The sequence below is a fragment of the Heterocephalus glaber genome, unplaced genomic scaffold (assembly GCF_053883595.1).
Source record: "Heterocephalus glaber isolate CG9 unplaced genomic scaffold, H.glaber_assembly_v1.0 deba00001673, whole genome shotgun sequence".
Lineage (NCBI taxonomy): Eukaryota > Metazoa > Chordata > Mammalia > Rodentia > Bathyergidae > Heterocephalus > Heterocephalus glaber.
The window spans coordinates 20,859,735-20,880,807 of record NW_028258410.1 but is presented as its reverse complement, the minus strand read 5'-3'; the positions used below and the strand labels follow the sequence as shown (position 1 = coordinate 20,880,807).

Below are 21,073 nucleotides of genomic sequence, written 5' to 3'. Positions count from 1 at the left end.
GGGCAGCTGGAGTGGAGGGAGCAGGAAAGATCATGGTGGGCAATGGAGGCGTGGCCTTTAGGCCACTGCAACGGTTTGAGTCACATTCAAAGGGTGACAAAGAGCCACTGGATGCTGGCAAATTTGGTGTCTGGTGAAGCCCCTATCCTGGCTTGTACACAGCCTTCTTGCTGTGGCAGCACTGAAACCAGTGGCCTGGGGCCTCTCTGTCCACTGCGCTGTCCCGCCTCCGCCATCTGACATGAGAAAGACTCCCAGTGGAAAGCCAAGAGCCTGGACCATCCTACCCGTGATGGGTTTAAATGGAGAAAGACTGGAGGGTGGGAGGAGTAGCTGGGAAGTCCGGCTCTGACAGCAAGAGGAGGAGACAGCGCCAGGGTGAGCGGAAAGCATCTTTGCACTGTGGATGCAAACAAGACACGCAGGTAGTGATCACCAGCCATGCGGAGACCTGGCAGCACTACCACATTGGGGGATGAGCCAGAAGCCACCGGAGCAACCATGTGCAAAGGACAGGGTGACGACGTGGTTGGGCTGCACACGGGCACCGACAGTAAATACACATCATCGCCCCAGCAGCCAAAGGCTCCGCACACTCAGTGTGCCAGCCAGGGGCCGAAAAGCCCCCTGCACCCGAGGCCCAGAGGCAGGCGCTGCTTTGTCTCCACATGCTAGAGATGGTAGAGAGCCCCCGTCCTGCCCCAGGCGGCGCACAGGAATATCTCCAAGCGCTCCCCACCGCCCTGCAAGGGAGACGTTCTCCTTACCCCCTTTTCACAGATGAGGAAACCGAGGCCCACAGCGGTCACCGTCCCAGAGTCACACACTAGGAGAGGTAGTGTGAAGATCCGATCCCGGGCCCTGCTGACTTCAAAGCTGGGCGGTGGAGTTTTGACACGTACTGGGAAGTGGGGAAGGAGTGTGGTTTGGCCGAGTGGATGAAGAAAAGGCCCTGCGTGAAAAATGAGAGGAACACAAAGCTCTCAGCAGGTGTCCCTGGGGGATGGCGGTGCCAGGCCATCTGGCGGGCTTAAGGGGCAAAGTCCCAAGATGCCTTCAGAGCTTTTGGACAAACTCGGCACGGGGAGTCAGAGGCTGCTGGAGTCAGTGCGGGCAGGCCTGGTTGCTGAGTGTCTGATTTGCGGTGCTGCAGGAGCCATGGGGAGAACAGTGTCTCACTGTCAGATCTGAGCTGCTCTCCAAGGCGCCCCGCCCAACAGGCCATTGACACAGTGTGGTCCACAGCTCTAAAAGTGCTCTTCAGATGGGCTGAACATTTAGACAGCGTAATCAGGGTGCGGGTTTCCCTCCCAGGAGGTGACCCGCTCTCCGACAGGCCTAAAGGCAGCATTCAGCAAGCTCACTTAAAAACTATTTCCAACTCAAAGGACACGGGTGGCCAGGGAGCTCATCCGGGCCCTAGCAGAGTCATTTTTCTAAAGCAAATGCATCAACCATTTCCATTCTGCTTCTGTGTCTCTAGGAGCCAGTGACGAAAAATAATAAGATTAAACCAGAGCAGGAGAAGCTGGGTAACACCAGGTGTTGCCAGCATAATGAGAATAGGTTGATAAGTAACTGTCACCAACCTTACTGCTCAAAAACTTCCAAAGACAAGAACACTAAAAAACTAAACCAATGACTGAAAAAGTATCAAATTGTTATAGATGCCCCCCAGAAACCCACCATGCCCCCTCATTTGAGACAGAAGTTCCAGCCAGGCTTCACGGAAAGGGTCATTCAGCACAAACTACAAAGCAAAGAAAAAGGCAGATGCTCTCTACACATCTTGAGACTAGTGGTACCCCCAAACTGAAACTGGGCTTTGAGCATGTGACAAATGGATAAATTGCTGCCGTTCCCAATGAAAGCAGATCCTGTCACCGTGTGTGTGTGTGTGTGTGTGTGTGTGTGTGTTACTGGATTGAACCCCTGGGTTCAATCACACGTGCTAGGCAAGGACTCTACCACTGAGCTACATCCCCAGCCCTTTTATTTTGTGAGACATGGGCTTGCTAATTTGCTCAGGTTGGCCTTGAACTTGTGATCATCCTGCCTTGGCCTCCTGAGTAGCTGGGATTACAGGCAGGCACCCTGTGGCTCTTTACAGACATTCCCAACAGATCTGCCTGAGCTTCAGTCTCCCACTGGTGAAAGGAGCCTCTGGACTACAATTGTGACCACTTACTGGATGCTGCCAATAGCCTCCTGCAAGCAGATGTATTAGCCGTGCTTCATCATTTTGTTAAAAACCCAACAACCTGGCCAGGGATTTAGCTCAGTGGTTCTGCCGCCTCTCTCGAAAGTGCAAGGTCCCGAGTTCAATCTCCAGTACCAAAAAAAAACACAAAACCCAACAACCTTATTGTGTCCTCTGAGAAGAACCAGGAGCAGTGACAGCCCTGTAGCACTGAGCCAGCCCAGTGTCCAGATCTTGGTCTTAATCCCGTTCTCCAATAAAAGCAACCTGAGCTCCTTGGAGAAACGGCTGACTCTCGGACTCAGGAAAGGAAGCTCCAGGATAGGCCAGGAACACGTCACCGTGGCAGAAAGTGAGGAGGTGCCTGAAACCCCACGGTGATGGGCCATGTAAAACACACACAGGATCCAGCGGCCAAAGCCTGAACAACTGAGCAGTAAAATTAATAACGCAATATTGGACCTAACCCAAAGTATACTAAAATGAGTATCTGTGAGCCCACACCGATAGACATAAAAAGATGCACAAATAAGGAGAGAACAGACAAATCTCCCCTGCAGGAAAAACTCAAATAATTTATGCACCATTAGTGTAAGCTGTGCATAACAACTTACGTACCGACTTTGTCAGAAGAGAACACGGTCTCTTTGATAGTGAGTTCGCTTGCTAGGAGGGGCTGGAAGGATGCTTTATTTCTCTGATCCTTCCCATCAAAGCCCCGCCAGGCCAGCCAGGAAAGCAGTGTCACACAGCTCCCAACTGAGAAGCCTTCCCCAATACTGGACTGTGAATTCGAGGCACTGTCACAGCCTAGCGGAACCCAAGGAGACCCGACGACTAAATGTAACGTGAGGTCCTGGGTGGGATCCTAGGACAGAAAATGGACATTTGTGGGCAAACTGGAAATCCGCATAAAGAATTGACCTTAGTTAATAATAGTAGAGCAAAACTGTTCCAGTGTCAGCTCTTAGCAGTGGCGGAAACTTGGTGTGGAATGTATGGGGACTCTCTCTGGTAGCTGTGCAACTTTTCTGTAAATCTAAAACTCTTCTAAAATAGAAGGTTTATTTTTAAGAGCTGAAGACTCAAAGGTGTCAGGTGACCGTACACTCAGAAGTGACAGGGCTGGGGCTGGAGTCCGGGGATGGGCGTCTGAACGCCAACTCCAGCATCTGGGTGGCGGGAACCTGAGTCTACCGTGCCCCTCTTCTCTGTGCCCAGAGTCCCCAGGCTGTGACCCACAGCACCCTGGCCGGCCACAGACTGGACTGTGCAGTCGCCCTGTCAGCAGCACCGATTGTCCCCGGGCCACTCAGCGGTCAGATCTAAGCACCTCAGGCACAGAGTTTAGGCCAACAGCTCTCAAAGAGGCAGTAAGAGCGACAAGGGTGGCGAATGTGAACGGCAGAGGTACTTTTCCAGGGGCCTCACCTGTTTGGACTCCCTGACTCCTATGCACCCTGTAAGGCAGGTGATGTTCAGTGGCTCAGTTACCCGTGGGGAAGCTGAGGCAAGCAGATGCAATGTCTGGTCCCTGGTCACTGAGTCAATTGCAGAGCCAGGATTTGAACCCAGGCCCTAGGGTTTTAGTGCTTTAACCTGCCCTACTCTCCAGCCTTGCAAAACTTGATAGAAAATGGTCTCTACTTCAGAGCATCCCAATTTAGTGGATGAAAGGAGAAAATAGTCCAGTAGCCCCACCAGGTGAGAAAATAGAGACACAAATCATCCGGCTTGATCTGAGGTAGAGTCGGGGAGTTTTTTACAAAGGAGGTGACATCAACAAAGCCTTTGGTAGGCTCTTGACAGATAGAAAGAGAAGAGAAAGGCATTTGAGGCAGAAGGAACTGCAGGTGCAAAGGCCCTGTGGCAGGAGTGCAGTGGTTGTTGAAGAACTAGCAAGAGGCTGCTGTGTCTGAGGCACAGTGAGGTGCCTGGTGGGAAATGCAGCCAGAGAGGTGAGCAGCGTGAAACTGTGCAGACCATGTAGTGCCAGGGGTCTTGTGACAACTGTGCTTTTATTCAGAAGGAGATGGGAACCATTGTAGAATTTGGAGCAGGGGAGGGACATGATCTTACTTAGGGTTTAGCAGGACCCCTGTGGCTACCCGGGTGGAGAGTGGCAAGGGTGCTTAACATCTGAGAGAGCCAGGAGGTGACCAAAATAGCCCCCACCAGACTCAGCAAACTATTTGTAGAGAGGCCCTGGCAGTAGATACTTTAGGCTTTGCAGCCCACCGTGTCTCTGTCTCGGCCCAGTCCTCCCATCGAAACACAGTAGCAGCCACAGGCAGAGTGTAAACAAGTGAACACGGCTGTGTTCCAATAAAACTTTATTTACACAAACTGGCCACAGGCCCCCGTGGGCGTTCCGACTGTGGTCTAGGTGGGAGGTGAGGTAGCTTGGACCCCGGTGAGAGCGTGGAGCCAGTGACAAGGATCAGATGCTCTCTGCGGGAGAGCTGGGGGATTTGCTGAGGGACAAGAGTTGGGACAACAGAAAGCAAGAAGTGGGGTGGGCAGCTTCCTAGGCCCAGGCGCTGGCTCCCCTTGCTCCTCACCTTGGGCAGCCTGCTACGCGGGGCCGAAACATCAGAAATTCACTGTCTCCACTCCGGACACAGAAGCCCCACAACCTGGGCGGGTTCATTCTGAGGGCTGCACCCAGGATCTGCTCGCAGCCTCTCCCCCAGCCCCTGGTGACGCCAGACGTTCCCTGGCCTGTAGAAGTGTCACCCCGTCTCCATCCTGCCCATCACATCGCTTCTCTTCTGTGCGTGTCTGTCTCCGTGCAAATCTCCCCTCTTTCTAAGGCTGCCGCTCACACTGGACTAGAGCTTACCCTGATGACTCATCTTAACGTGACCGTCCCCAAGACCCCGCTTCCAAAGAAAGTCACAGTCACGGGTCCTGGGGGTTAGGACTTCAACAGCAGGCATGTTCCTACAGCGCACTCTGCCTTGTTTGCTCCTCCGTAAGATGGGATGATGGTAGTTTCCCTTTTAATAGCTGCAAAATGCTGAGGCAGTTCCTGGCACACTGGGAGCTCTTAGTATGTCTCTTAATAAGGGTTAGTTTCTATCCGGTCATGGTAGCACAGGCCTGTAATCCCAGCACTCTGGGAAGCTAAGGCAGGAGGATCTTTGAGTTCAGAGCCAGCCTGGACTACATCGTGAGTTCAGGGCTAAACTGAACTACATGGAGAGACACTGCCTCAAAAAAAAAAAAAAGTTTTAAAAAAAAATTTTAAATAAAGTGTTAGCTTCTATCCAATGTGAAATCACATCTCTTTTCCAGTGAGAAATTTTAAATTAGTTTTTATTTTTTCTATTTTTCAGTACCTTGTGTTTGCAAGGCAGGTGTGGTGCCACTGAGCTAAATCCCCAGCTTAAATTAGTTTTTCTAAAGTAATGTGTGTGTGTGTGTGTGTGTGTGTGTATTTCAAAAGCAATACATATATATCTAGAATCCTCTTATTTTTTTTTAAATGAAAGCATTTTAATAAGACTTAAGCTCCTTTGACCACCAACCAACCCCAGTGCCTTCAGGGGGATCTTCCCATGAGATGTGTGAGCTTCCAGATCTTTCTTTTCCCAGTATTGCCTACAGCCATATGAAATATCGGATGTTTAATAGGTTCGGCGTGTACACGACCTCACACAGGATGTGTTGTCCTCTAGCCTGTTCCTTCTGCACTCTAAGATATCTCAGAAACATGTCTGTGTGCTGACAGAAAGATCTGCCTCATTCTGAGCTGTTGGGTTGGGCTCCACTGAGTGTATAGACCGAGTTTCGTCAGCTGCACGCCGGTCACCAGAGCAGCAGGTGTCCGCTGGTCCTCCCTGGGTTGATGGCCATCTTTGCCCAAGCTCTTGGCCGGTGGCTTTCTGGGTCAGGAGGTGGAAGTTCCTCGAGGAGGTGACTGCACTGGGTGGGTGACTGTGGCCCCACCGCATTTCACATCTCGTGCATGTCAAGGCTGTGGGGACACCTCTTCCACCTTTGCCAGAGGTCCCATCCATTCTGTCACACATCGACCCAGGACAGATCAGGAGAGGCCCGAAATCCACGCGGATCCACTGCCTCCCTTTCAGAGGCCAGGCCCACACCCAGGGGAAGGTGGCAGTGTTAGGGGCATCAGATTCTCCTCCCGAAAGCCCCCTCCAGCCGCCAGTCCTCCGCGCTGTCCGGCTGCCCTCAGCGCCTGCACAGTGGGTAACTCGATCCAGGTCAGCTGCTGCAGTATGAGGTAGTGTCTCGCTGAGCATCACAGTATGTTATGAAGTCCGAAATGTGATCGCTACTGTTGTTGCACTTTAGCACCCTCAACAATCCCCCCTCAGATGAGAAAAACAGCCTCCCCAAATGCCTTTCCCCTGACATCAAGGAAGCCCCTGTCAGGGGCCTGAGCCTGGGTGATCTCAGAGGGGCCCTGGGGCCTGAGGGAAGGACTGAGGGGTCTGGCAGGTGTGGCTCCAGGGGAATCTGCTGCTCACTTTGTTCTCTCTGTGCCTGGGTCTTTTGTCCCTCTACTGCACCACTCTCCAGAGTGTTCTGTGACTCAGAGCGAGAGCGCTTTGCAAAACCATCTCAACCAGGGTGACAAATTATCTTTTCACCCTTTTTATACCCAACCTGCCCATTTATAAGGAAACCAAAGAGAAGGAAGCAACGAGACTCAGCCCAAGGACCTCCGATGTCCAGTGACGAAGCCTGACTAGGAGCCAAGACAGGGGGGCTCCTGCCCCAGTGCTCACCCCTCCGTTTGGCTCAGGAAGCCCACTCTTAGAGCCTACGTCAGATTAACCAGGCATGTTTCTTTCTCTCCTTGCCAAATTCTCCACAGGACTGTGACCAGATCCATGTGGATGATGTCTCAGCAGACGACAATGGCCAAGACTTAAGGTAGGAATTTGGGGAATGCAAAGAGCTTCTGGGCTGGTGGATGTTCAAGCTCACCTTGAAGTCGGAAGCAGGGTGGGAGGTGAGGGGTGGCTATGAGGACAACCTGGGTCTGCTTCCAGCCAGAGCCAGGACTGGGGCTTTTCTGAATTCAAAAGTCACAACCCCCTCTCCCCAGCCTCCCTTCCCTCACCTCTCTTCACTGGCTCGGCTCATGTTTATCTTTCTTTGTTTGGGCTTTTCAGTTGTTTTGTTTTGTTTCCTGCTTACTAAGATAATACATGGATATTGCAGAAACCTCGAGCCCTGGGCCGGGGATTTAGCTCAGTGGTTCCACTGCCTGTCCCTGAGTTCAATCCCTGGTACCAAAAAAGAAAAAAAACAACTCAAGCTCTGATCTCACTTCCTTAAAAGTCTGGTAGTCTTCAAAGGTTTCACTGCATTCATAAGAATGCATATATGTTTAATAGAAAATTAATGCTGTTCATACTCAAGAAATGTTTCTTATATGAGTAAGCTGTGTATCTCGTGTCTGGAGGAAACACTCCTAGGGCCTGGTTTCCGGAAAGCAAGTAACCAGCAGCCTACAACCAACCAGGCTGCTTCACAGGAATGTGGATGGGACGTTCCAAGCCCACTCCTGGGGAAACGTTATGAAAACAGAACCATGGTTAACCTGTGCTTATCCAAAATTATCACAATCGAACACCTCCAGGACCATCAAAAATACTCTTAGACCAAGTAATGTGTTGGTTACAGGGCACCTCATAATTTCACATAGTGTTTGCTTCCAAGGTCTCCCAACTTCATCCAAAACCAGAAACCAGCATTTATTTCTGCTATGCTGAGATCTGCAAGTCTTTTTCAGAGGCAGCACAGTCAGAAGTGATGGGAGGCCAGATGCCTGCCTCCCTCTACTGAGCCATTCAGAAGTCCATTCTGCAGTCAGCCGGCTGCTGGAACGTCTCAGTGTCTGGAGTAAAGCAAGGGTAACCGTGTTGTTTCCATGGAGTCACTGCTGGGAAGCACTCTGTCACAAGGACTCGGTGACCAGGGCTCCCTGCTTCTGTCATTTCCCGAGCTGCCATCTGGCTTGGAACACAGCACAGTGCTCCTCTGCACCCATCTCCTGCTCTGCTGTTTGACACCACTTCAGGGATCCACAGTCCAAGGGAGTTTTTCCCAGTAGAAACCAAAGTCCCCATGGTTCCTTCAAGAAATATTTCCTGGGAACCTGCTGTACGCTAAGTACCAAGCATCAGACGTCCTTGCTTTGTTTGGGGTACTTCAGTTAGGGCTAAGGACCAAGCCCATGGCCGCCTTGTTTCATGCCGTGCCCTGTGTGAAACTTCACACGGCTCAGCCCCAGATCTTCATGGTATCCCTAGGAGACGTGGTCTTTCCCTCACCCCCGTTTCACAGCTGGGGCTTGTGAGGCTCAGAAAGGCTAAGCAGCCTACCCAACCTCCCACAGATCATGCATGGAGAAGGCAGGGCTCAGAAAACCCAGGCAGCCGGACCTAGGGCCCAACGTGTACCAGGTCCTCGGTACATCCTGTGCAGCCCCCTTGCCCTGCAGAAGGTAAGCGATACTGGAACATCCAGGCCTCTCCCAGGGCACCCTCCAAATGGATGTCAGTGGGTCCTCTCCCAAGAGTAAATTCTAGCAAGGTGGGAACTTTTATGTGGAGAGGAAGAACTGCGTGGCATTGGAAGTGCAGGTTCTAGCCAGGCATGGAGGTGCACGCCTGTAGTCTCAGCCCTCAAGAGGCTGAGGCAGGAGGATCACCACGAGTTCAAGGCCAACTTGGGGTGTATAGTGAGTTCAAGGCCAGCCTGAACTACACAGGAAGACCTTGCCTCAACAAAGAAAGAAGAAGAGGTGTCGCTTCTAGAGGATAAAGTCGTAGGCCCTGCTCCACAGGGTAAGACCCTGCTAGAAAAGTACCCAGCACAGACAGAGTCTTGGCAGATGGCTGTCTGTGGGTCTTTTAAATTTCTGAGCAATTCAGAAGACAGCAGAGGAGCAAACTCATCGCCCATGTTCCTGCCATGTCAAACTAACAATTTCCACCACTACGAGTGCCTTGCTTCCCGTTTCACACACTTCCGCTCAGATGTCTGTGGGGAGTGACTCAGCGAATGTGTTGCTGTGTCCTGCTCAGTCTCTTGTGCTCATCGGCTTCCTCCCACGCCCTCCACACCCACGTGGCAGCCTCCGGCTCCGCCCCAGGATGCTCGGATGTTTAAACGCAGCAGCGGGAGCCTCAGAAGGCACAGACGGAGAAGGTCCTGGAATGTCGTGATTGGCCCGGGCGGCTTTGTCCTGACACCAGGGAGCCTCCCATCACGCCTCCTGTTCCTCCACGTAGCAAATCTCTGCCACACTTGACCTCCGCAAAGGACAACACAAGGGGTCGAAGTCAAGGCCAAGAGGGATGTGTGCTAATTTCCCTGATTCCCAAGGAGTTAAAAAAATGGAGAAATGACCAAACAGTTAAAGCAAATAGTTTCCGACCTTTGCTTTTTTTTTTTTTTTTTTTTTCTCAGTACTTGTATCAAAGCCAAGGCGTTTGTAATGAGCTACACCCGGGTCCTTTTATCTTGAGACAGGCCTCACTAAATTGCTTAATTGTTTACACTGGCCTTGAACTTATGGCCTTCCTGCCTCAGCCTCTGGAGTACTAGGACTGAGGACATGTACCACCAAGCCCAGCTTCCAATTTTTATCGTCAATGAAGTAGCACTTCTTGGGCTGAGCATGCTGACGCACACCTGTGATACCAGCATGCAGGAGACTGGAGCAGGAAGGCGGCTGCAAGTTTGAAGCCAGCCCAGGCTACATAGTCCATGGCCAGCTTAAACTACATACCAAGACCCCGTCTCAAAATATAAGGAAACAAAACACAGAGTAGCACTTCTCACATCTCTCACATAAAGAACAATTGAAGCGTTTTTGACTGATTTGAAACATCAGGATATCTGTAGAACAGTAATGCCACTATTTTTGTGGAAAAAATGATAACTTTGTAATAGATTTTAGGGAAAGCTCTGTGTCACTTATGATCTATGTATGCTTTTGTTTCAGGAAATGTTCCGCCACAGGTGGCAATAATCTGCAATATAATTGTGCTACTCAAATAATTATAAAATAATATGTATCTGTACCTGTGGAAATTTGTGCATGTATATACGTATGCACATATATATGCATGTACACTCACTCATACATACACACAAATACTACATATGCACTCAGTGACATGTCTGTGCCGATATACATTGAGAGATGCACTAGGCATATACTTACGTATGTATACTTACAGAGGCCTGTCCCAGTTGCCATGACTGTCCACACAGGGTGTCTGGGGCACCCTGCTGCCTGCCCCAGGGATCCCTGAGGCGACTGCCCCTCTGCAGAACAGTGGGTGAGGGCAGCAGGTCACCCTGCACTGTCAGGTGCCCCACCCGCCTCTCAGCTGGGGCAAAAGGCCGTGTGTCAGCCCATCCGGTCACAGCAGGGCGAACTGCTGGGAGTGCTTAGCGTGCAGTTTCCAACTGTTATTTCACTCCTGCTGCATCTCCTCTTCCAAACACGGAGATTCTCTCTTTTCCACTCAAATTCATTACAGAGTGCAGAACAATCTAACAGCATAAAGAGAGAAAAACCAGCCGCACTCACACCTGTAGCCGCGGCCACCGACCTGCCTCCCTCCGGCTGCTGTCTGGGTCTCTTAGACCTCTGGTCCCACCGTCCCGCACACCTGGCCGCCTGTGGCACCACATGCCTCACGCCAGGACTTTGCAAGCCCAGACCCGAGCTGCTGGTGGAGGGAAGGGAGCTGGACTCGCTTTCCACTGCTGCTGTCCTGCCCTGGGCTGAGCCGCCAGCCCGCTCCTGGCCTGGCCCAGCTGTCATTCTGGTTGCTGACCTTGTGCCTCTTCTGAAATGTCCCAGTTCACACACAGAACTTCTCAGCCTAACGTGCTGCTGTGGGTGGAGGTTACACCCACAAAGTACCAGTTAGGCAATGGGTTGTACCTGATTAAAGAAAAAATTAAAATGGAGAAATTCTGTCTAAAGACACATTGATGTGATCAAAGTAACAGAGATTAGCTGACACTTCCTTGTTTCGTGAGGAACTATCTGCACGTTGGGCAAGCACTCTACCACTGACTGGATCCCCAGCCCTTTTTATTTTTTATTTAAAACAGGGCCTTCCCTAGGCTGGCCTCAAACTCATGATCCTCCTGCCTCAACCTCCCTAGTGGCTGGGATTCCAGGCCATTTTTGTGGAATTCCCTTTGAGCTTAAATTCCAAAGGGAGAGCGCAGGAGGCTTTCCTGAGCTTGGCTGCTACAAGCTGGGGCATCAGTTGTCCCCCAAAGAAACCAGAGGTGTTCACTGTGATGCCAGAAGAAAGGAACACGAGCGTCCCCTAGGCCAGGGCACAATGCCAGGGAGGGGCTGGCTGTGTCATTTTGCTCCTTCCTCCCCGAGGCACCCACGCAGCCCCTGCATGGGTCCAGAGGGCTCACGGTAGCCCAGGGCCCTGCTGTGGCTCCGGCCTTGCCTCCCCACACTGACGCTTGGCCTCACTCCTTCTCCCCAGCACATACAACTTCTCCACCGACGGCTTCCACGGCTCGGCCCCGGGTGCTGGCCTGTGCCTGGGCACAGGCGTGCACGGCGGTGTGGACTGGATGAGGAAGTTGGCCTTCCGCTACCGGCGCGTGAAGGAGATGTACAACACCTACCGGAACAACGTGGGCGGTGAGTGGCCCTCCAGCTGCCGCCCTTGCCCTGGCGGGGCCGGGAATGGGGATCTCCACACGCCAGGAGGTAGGGCTTTATCACTTCACTTCTCTTCTCCACCCGCCCCCAGGTGTTTTTAGACTGAGCCTCACTAAGTAGCTAAATTGCCCAGGCTGGGTTGGAACTTTGGATCCTCCTGCCTCAGCCTCCCAGAGGCCTGGAATTACAGGTGTGCTGCGCCACCACGCCTGGCTTCACCTCTCTCTTGACAGTGAGGAAGCTGAGGGCTGGACAAGGCATCTCTTCTAGGGCACTTCACCCACAGAGGCTGGGGCTGGGCACAGGGAGAATCATCGCCCAGCTCCGTGGGGGCTTCCTGGGTCCTCAGAGCGCAGCCCCAGCCCCGCTCACACCCATAGACTCTGAAGCTCCAGGCAGCCAGCCAGGATCTGGGTTCCGCCAGCCCTCTAGCGGGTGTTGGGACACTGCGGTCTGGGGACTCGCTGTGGTCCCAGGGGCAGCCACTGAGCCACCCTGGAGCTGGTTACAAGTGCAGGACTTCAGGCCACTGACCCAAAATCTGCACTTAGCAAGATTCTCCAGTGCTTGTGGAGGCCCGGAAGCTAGAAAATCCAGAAGTCACTGGTCCTCCTGCCTGACCCCTGGCAAAGCCACTTCGAGGTGCCTGGGGCTGAAGGTCACGGTATGGCTGCTCATCGGCCCCAGGCCCTCTAAGGCTCCTCACTCTGCGCCCAAAAAGAGGAGACCCCAGCCTCCACCACACAGCACTTCCTTGCCCTGTGGCCTTAAGGAACGTGCATGATCTGGTTTTCAGATCTGTGAAATGGGAAGAAAAATAATTCTGCTTGGCTGGGGTTCTGAGTGGTCCATTGTGCGTATACACAAAAGGCAGGACTCTGACCGCATGTAGCGAGCACTAGACAGCAGCCTTCATTGCCTACTCCTTCCGTTCTCCTGGGGGCCCTCTGCTTTCCCTGGTAGGCATTGGTTCTTCAGGGCAGTCTCGTCCCAGGTTGTAGTCCTGCTGCAGCTCGGCGCCCAGTAGTGAGCTGGCCCAGCTCAGCTTCCACAGTGCTTACTCTGTGCAGGCTCCGCCCTGGGGCTTTTCACTGCAGTGGCTCATTCCCTTTCCAACGTGCTGTGTTGTGAAGCAGAAACTGAGATCAGAAAGGTTAAGTGACCTACCCAGCCTGTGCAACTTAGCAAGACGGTGTCTCGAAATGAAAATAAAGGGGCCAGGGATGTAGCTCCATGGTGCAGCGCCTGCCAGGCAAGCGTGAGGCCTTGTGTTCTATTCCTGGCATCAAAAAAAGAAGAAGGAGAAGGAGAAGGCGGACGGGGGGTGGGGGGGGGGGTGGCGAAGAGGAGGAGGTGAAGGAGGAAAAGAAGGAGAAGGAGAAGAAGAAAAGAAAGAAGGTCTGGAGATGTAGTTCAGTAGTAGGGCACCTGCCTAGCACTGGTTCAATCCCCAGTAATGTAAAAAATCAAAAAGACAAGGCCCCTTTTCTCAAAGAGTGTTTGGAGATCAACTGCCAAACCTGTCTCCATTATTTCCTCTCTATGCTTAACAAGTCAGCCAGCCTAGTTTTTAACCTTAAAAATGAAAATAAAATTAGTGTCCATCTTTAGGGCTCTGTCAGAATGACAAGCAATAAGATATGTTAGAACCACAGGTCCCCACACCCAGTAAGAACTCAAAGGATGATAGTCGTTATTATTTTTTTATTATTGTTTATCTCCACCATAGCAATGTAAGCTCTGTATAATCTGTGTGTTTTGTTCATCTCTGCATATTTAGTGCCTGGTACAGTATTGAGGACATAGAAGGCATTTCTGAAATCTTTGCTGTATAGGTAGATGGATGAATGGATGGATGGGCAGGTGGGTAGGTGAGTGTGTGGATGGATGGATGGGTTTGTTGGCGGATGGGCAGGAAAGTGAACAAATGGGTGGATGTATGAATGGGTCGGGGGATGAGTGGATGGATCAGTGGACGGATGGAGAGCCACCAGTGAAAGGGCTAATCAATCAGTCCCAGGATAAGATGAAGAGGGGCTACTGGACTGAGTTGACCTTGGGTGTCATGTGATTTGAATACTGGGGGTAGAGTAGCTACACTCCCCTAACTCCCCACCAGACCTTTCTGATATGATGGTTACATCTTCCTTTCCTTTGTGTCCAGGCTTGATAGGAGCTCCCAAAAGAGAGACGTGGCTGCAGCTCCGTGCCGAGCTGGAGGCGCTAACAGACCTCTGGCTGACCCACTCCCTGAAGGCCCTAAACCTCATCAATTCCCGGCAAGTGCAGCCCCATTTTCCTTTGTGCCACTGAACTTTCTCCAGGAGACAGTGGTGGCTCCTCCTCCTTTTCCACATTTGGGGGAATTGGACTCCCAGAGTCTCACTTGCACACTTTCTAGACATTTGCTAACGTGGTGTAAGTGTGCAAGGCACAGTGGAAAACTTGCACTGCTGGCAGAGCTGAGCAGATAGCTGGAGAGGCTTCCTGGGGTCCAGCAGTTTCCCAGATTCTTGGATCAGAGCTGGCCTGTGCTCTCCACTGTACCCCAGTCCCCATGGCTCTCTATTATCCTACATTGGCTCCAGATCACTCATTTATGTAACCTGGGCCCATGCAGCTAATTAAATGTGTGGCTTTTGCCACAAACCTTTGCTTTTAAATGAGCAAAGTATTACATTCTAGTGTCAGGCAGCTTTAGGCTTCAAGAAGAGGAGCCGCTGGAGGACCCCTGGGCCCAGCTCACCTGAAGATGGCCTGGCTGAGCCCCCAACCCCACCTGGATTCCCACTGGCTCCAGGCTCAGGCTGCAGAGGAAGAGGCCCGGTCAGTGGCCCCTCTGGGTCTGACCCAGTCTCCTGTGTCCTCAGGCCCAACTGTGTCAACGTGCTGGTCACCACCACTCAGCTCATCCCTGCCTTAGCCAAAGTCCTGCTGTACGGCCTGGGCTCCGTGTTTCCTATTGAGAACATCTACAGCGCCACCAAGACAGGTAGGGACAGGCCGACCTCGATGTGGGCCGGAGAAGGTGGGAGCTCCCTGCCCGGGGAGGGGTCATGAAGGAAAGGGACCCCAGGGAGGGTTACAGAACTGGACTGCAGGCTGCCTCTGCTCCCAGACACCCTCCAGGCCACCCCTGGGCTTGAGACAGCTAGAACTAAATACGTGGGAATCACTGAATTGCTGCACTCTTGAACTAAATAACTAGAAATTAAAAGTATTGCCGCTTTACAACCGGTGACGACCTTTTTAGGTCAAGGAATTCTGGTTTTCTTTTTCTCATAGGAGTTGACTTTTTTTTAAATTCTTATATCACCTAAAAACGTATAAGACTAGAGAATAAATCTAGTTGAGATGTTTTTAATTAGAAATGTGAACCTTCTTTCTCTGAAGCAAAAAAAAAAAAAAAATCAACTCACAATACTTTGAAAATATTTTCTTAGAGCAATTTTTTTTTCTGGTACCAGGGATTGAACTCAGGACCTTGTGCTTGCAAGGCAGGCGTGGTGCCACTGAGCTAAATCACTGCTCTCTTAGAGCAATTTTTGCCTGTACTGTACTTCTAGGACTGAACATGATATACAGGTGCCTTTGGATTTTAAAATCCTAGTAGTTCAGGTCAAAATAGCCATTAAAGACTTGTCAACAAGTCCTTAGGAATCTTCTCACTTCCATACTACATGCCTCTAGTCAGACATATTTAAAACCTCTTTTTTAGTGATCTTTTTTTTGTTTGTTTGTTTGTTTTGTTTTTTGAGACAGGGTCTCCCTATGTAGTTCAAACCGGCCTTGAACTCAGTATGTAGCACAGGGTGGCCTCGAACTCATGGTGATCCTCCTGCCTCAGCTTCCCGAGTGCTGAGATATAGGCCCAACATACCCAGCTCTTTTTTAGCTTTACTTGTGTCAAAATAACAACATAAAAATTTTACTATCATGCCATGTGTGTGTGCGCGTGCATGTGTGGTACTGGGGTGTGGAGCCCGGGCCCTCACGCATGCTCAGCAGGTGCTCGCCTATGCGCTGCAGGCAGCTTCACTGTCTCCGTTTTCCAAGTGTGCACCAGGGTGGCATTTTGTCCCTCACAGTCTACACCCCGCACCCGACGGCTACAGAGACTTGGCCGCTTGCCACCTCTGCGCGGCCGCTTCCTGCTGGGGCGCCGGGCAGCCTCTCCGTGTCCCCGTGCTGCCCTCCTTCAGTGGGGACGCTGGAGGATGAAGGGAGGCGGCGGCAGGAAGCAGCTCCTCGCTCCCGAGTCCTCCTCACGCGCCGGGCCTTCCTCTCTCCCGCGTGCAGGCAAGGAGAGCTGCTTTGAGAGGATCATGCAGAGGTTCGGCCGCAAAGCCGTCTACATCGTGATCGGCGACGGGGTGGAAGAGGAACAAGGAGCCAAGAAGGTACCGGGCCGCGCTCTCCCTGCCGCCGCCCCCCGGCCCCTTCCGGCCCTGCCATCCGGCCGCTCCCATGTGCAGGGCGCAGGCGCATCCTGAGTAATTTCCTCCCGCAAATCCCCTCGTGCCTTTGGCAGCCCCTTGGTTGTTTCTGGGCCAACGCGCGGGCCGGGGCGCTGGGCAGGGGCGGCTGGCGGGACTGCTGCACGTGCGCACGTTTTATTTAATGCTTGCTGCTCACGTGTTCCAGGGACCTTCCCAGTTAATAAAGACAGCATTAGGCTAATGAAAAAGAAAAACCCGCATCTGTGATCTGGGCCCGGAGGAGAGGGCAGGGGGTTCTGGTAGCCGCAGCCCTCCTCTCGGAAAACAAACAGCTACCAAAACCGGGGCTCTGGACCTGTCAACAGCGCCCCAGAGAGCCTGCCGCCCCCAGCCAGAGGCCTGGGAAGCAGATTGTTAATGTCACAAAGCTCCGTGGGGGACCTGGCTCCCCCACACACTGGCAGCAAATCCCAAGGAAATGCAGAAACGTTTCGGGGCTCAGTGGATGAAACTCAGAAGGAAAGCGAAAACCCCAGGTCCTGCCGCTCTTCCCTGCCCCGACAGACCCCTCCCCAGGGCACTGTCCCATCTTTCACGAAGCAACGGCTTGTGGGGCCAGGCCTGCGCCACAGGCTGCAGCTACACCGAGGCTCTTGCTGGCTCAAAGCCTTGGGAGAAGCGAGTCGCTAAGCCGGGCTGAGGGTGTGCACAGGGGCCCCGGGTACGGTGGCATCTGCCTCGTGCCGTCTGAGATGCCAGACTGCAGGCATCAGGAAGGGGACTTCTCAGTCTCTCCCCTGAGCTATGGGGAGCCGGCCAGGCTCTTCTGTCTCTCACTCGGCTGCTCTCTGTGCTGCTCTTTCTACATAGTCCACGATGGCGCCCTTTCACATTCCGGCCACCAGGCAGGGGAAGGGAAAAGGGCGCACCTCTGCCCTCTAGGGCACAGCCTGACCCCAGCAGACTCACTCCGCTGCAGCCCCGTGGTCCAACTGCAGTCACAGCACCACACCTGGCTGCTGGGCAGCCCCGGTGCTGAGAGGGCTGAAAGTGGGCAGCCCCTGGGGGCCAGGAGGAGGAGGGCCGCTGGGGACCCCTGGCAGTCTCCACCCCAGCTGCGATGAGGCGGGGTTGTGCTGTGCCCTGGACCTCATGCCCTTCACCACTGCTCTTTATTCCGGACATCATTTCATTGACTAAAACCCTGCAAAGTGGGTGTCAGTGCACCCCATTTTAGAGAGAACGGATTGAGACTCAGATGAATTAATCTGCCCCGGCCACAGGGCCAGTGTGTGTGACAGGCCTCCTGTGCTGTCTCTGTGCACTTCCCTGCAGGCCGCGCTTATGCCTCAGACACTGAGGGTCTGCACCCCTCAGCTAGCAGATGGGAGGGGAGCCCACCGCCAGTGTCCGAAGCAGAGGTGCTTGCTGTTCCGCTGTTCCTGCAGCCATCCCAGGCTGGTGAATGGGAGTCACTGGGCCCAGCGGAGACACCCGAGCAGCGTGCAGTGTGGCCCCAGGACTCAGGGCTTTGCTGGTGTCTGTGTGGGTGTCACTAATGTCTCATCGCCTTCGAGGCCGGTCTTTGTCTCCGGCTCTCCAAGCGCGATAAGTCCCCTTACTCCGGAGCCCCCCAACCTGGGGCGAGGCAGCTGGGGCTTGCTGCTTCTGCTGGTTTCCTCCCAGAAAAATGAATTACACTCTTTAAAGGGGATGGGCCAGTCTAGGTGGGCCCCAGAATCCATCTTTGCCAGGAAAAGAAGGATTAGTGGGTGAGGACAGGCTAGGAGGCAACATCTGTGTCCCAGGATAGACAGCACCCCATTTCCCTGGAGCTGGGAGCTGTGGACCAGCTGCAGGACAAAAGAGGAGTGGCTGAGTTCATAGAGGAGCTCCCTGGAGAAATTTCTCTTTCCTTTTGTCCTCTTTCCCTTCCTCTTTTCATTCCTTCCATGAATATTTTCTGAGCACCTACTTTGTGCCAGGAGCTGTGGAAGCAGCTGACACCCCAGGGCCTTTGCACTTGCTAGTCTCGAACTCTCTGCATACCCTTGCTTGAGCTTTCTTCATCCTCAGGGCCTGCTTAGAGGCCACTGCCCTAAAGTCCTTTCCTGACCCAGTTACCAGAAATAGACACATCCTGCTGCTTTCTACCCCGCACGGGGTCCCTTAGCAGCAAAGCCCCACCATGGCGATGGCCTGAAGCAGGTGCCTGGGCCTCAGCATCTTGGGCCACAGATAAAATACATCATATAGTTCACGCATGCAAAGTGACAAACTTCCTTTTTTAATATTTTAACTTAGGAAGTTATTTTACAAAATAACAAGCCCAAGTTTAATAATGAAATTAGAAACTTACCTGTTCGCGTCATGACGGTAAATGCCCCTCTTCACAGCCCCGCGTTGTCATCAGGAATTGCTTCACTTTACTCACCGGATTGCCAGGGCAGGGCAGGTCTGATACACGCAGGTTCTGATCACACTGCGCCCCAGTGTTCAGCTGTTCCCTACACACGCCGTGCCCAAGGACTGTGTGATCAAGTCATGAAAATGATCAATAAAAATCACATCATACTATCAAAAGTGTAATGCCAGCTGTGGTGGCACACGCCTGTAATCCCAGCACTCAGGAGGCTGAGGCAAGAGGATTACAAGTTTGAGCCCAGCCTGAGAAATTTAGCAACTTACTGAGACCCTGTCTCAAAATTTAAAAACTGGCTGGGGACGTAGCTCCGTGTGAAGGCCCCAGGCTCAGCCCCAAGTTTACAGTCTTGTAGGGCTGCATTACCAGTGTCCAGCGCCACACGGGGGCTGCGGGCTGGGCGCTCCCATCTTACACATCTGTATACCTAACCAGACGAGAAGAGGTAGACTGCAGGCTGGATCCAGAGTGCAGCAGCCACCAGCATCGCTCTTAGCACTGAGGGAGCAGAGCTGGCCGGGCCACACTGGGTGGGGGGCGCTGGCCAGATGGGTCTCCCAGAGGTTCTGCGCAGCACAGTTTGGGAAAGAGCCAGGCCTTGGGCTGGCTCGGGGGACTCCTGAAGCCCGCCCCCACCCAAGCTTGGGCACAGCATCCAGGGGTGTGACCTGTGGCTGCCGTTCTGTGTTCCAGCACAACATGCCTTTCTGGCGGATATCCTGCCACGCCGACCTGGAGGCGCTGCGGCACGCCCTGGAGCTGGAGTATTTATAGCACCCGCCATCACATCCACCACCCCTCATTCCCCGCCTCCCTGCCAAGAGCCCCAGCTGCGGGACACCACCAGGCAGGGTCCCTGCACCCAGAGGACGTGTCCAGTGGCCGTGTCAGAAGCTGTCCTGCACGAGGGTACTGAGCCTCAAAGTCCCCAACACTGGCTTCGGAATATTTGACGCTGGGGAAAAAGGGCTGACGTGGAGTCCAGACACTTCTGCAAGACTCGCAGAACAAAGCAAGGACTTGCTAACTGCGGGGAGGGTGGCGAGGAGGAGGAAACAGGTTCTTTCTTTTTTCTTTTTAATTTATGGACAAATCTCATTACTCCCGTATTACGCTCTTGTGCCTGTGTCGTTGATTTTCTTAGTTGTCGGATTGGTTTGGTTTTTTTGTAACTGGCATGCGGGGTGGTTCACACTCTTTTCTCCAGGCTGTGCTTTGGGGGACAATCACTCTTCGGACATTGGCGAGGGAGGCGATTGGGAACTGTGGGAAGACTTGCTTTGGTAGTCTCTAGAGCCCCTCCCCAATGTCATGGGGACCCCGCACAGTGCCTTATGCTGCCATCTTGTTTCTAGGAAGAGGGGATGCTGGGAAGGAAGCAGTACTTTGTGATGGATAAAAGGCATTAAATAAAATCACGTTTACATTTTGAAGTGGAGGAGACTGTGGCCACTTTATTTCTTCTCCCAGGCTTGCAGATATGGTCTTTTTCAGGACTTTTTCAGTTGCAAAAGAATAAAATCCAATTTAAACTGGCTTCAGATGAGGGAGGTGAAGGGCAGTGCTGCTGTCTTCAGCTGTGGCTGCAGCCAGGTGAGCAAACGCTTCCTCCCATGTGACTTTAATTCTTAGATAGGCTCTGCTCTGTTGTAGAAAAATAGCTCCAAGAATCTTTCAGCAACACTGTGTGGCCAGAGTAAGAACACCTCCGACATGGTGGTTCTGGTAAAAGCCCAAGGTTAAATCTCATTGCTGCACCTGAGTCCTGGCTGCATCCATGGAGCTGAGTTTAGGGTTGGATTCTCTCACGAGCAGGAAGTTGAGGAGGGCTGGTCCCCCAGAGGAAAAAAAAAACAGTAACCGTGAGCCATTCCTAAAAGAATTAAGGGAAGAAGGAGTTGGTTTTGAAAATACAACCAACTTCCATTGCAGCGAAAGGACTTCATTTTCCAAAATGGAAAAGAATCAAAGATCCAGGGTAAGGGGTGGGGTGGGGGAGTCTGGAGAGGTTCCAGGGTGTCTCGAGCACTGTTACCACAGTAGAGCACCACGTAGGGACCTGATCGATCTGGTGGATGTTAAGCAGAAATGTGCCCTACTTCCTCAGTCTGTGTTGTGAAATCCAGGGTGACCATGGGCTGATATGTGTGACAGTGGAGATGGGAGCTGACAGCAGTCAGAACCTCAGAGCTGCAATCCGTAATTGTTAGAAGCCACACCAAGGGTGAGGGACCCCCACAGCTCCGAGGGGTGGGTGTTGTTGGTTTCATCTCCGTATCCACAGACTCAAAGCACAGAGCCTGATACCAAATACA

The 21,073-nt window shown here is 52.6% G+C and overlaps 1 protein-coding gene across 3 annotated transcripts in view; it reads left to right on the top strand.

The window, feature by feature from the left end:
* The window catches only part of Eya2 (EYA transcriptional coactivator and phosphatase 2), a 230,915-nt gene extending 210,724 nt beyond the window's left edge, over nucleotides 1-20,191 (top strand). For all 3 annotated transcript variants that reach the window (XM_004858102.3, XM_021239042.2, XM_013077191.3), the window contains 6 exons: nucleotides 7,047-7,105; nucleotides 11,716-11,876; nucleotides 14,062-14,176; nucleotides 14,768-14,889; nucleotides 16,197-16,297; nucleotides 19,452-20,191. In XM_004858102.3, coding sequence (XP_004858159.2) covers nucleotides 7,047-7,105; nucleotides 11,716-11,876; nucleotides 14,062-14,176; nucleotides 14,768-14,889; nucleotides 16,197-16,297; nucleotides 19,452-19,532 — 639 coding nt within the window. In that variant the 3' untranslated portion in view covers nucleotides 19,533-20,191. The remainder of the gene's footprint in view (nucleotides 1-7,046; nucleotides 7,106-11,715; nucleotides 11,877-14,061; nucleotides 14,177-14,767; nucleotides 14,890-16,196; nucleotides 16,298-19,451) is intronic.
* The last annotated feature ends 882 nt before the right edge of the window (nucleotides 20,192-21,073 follow it).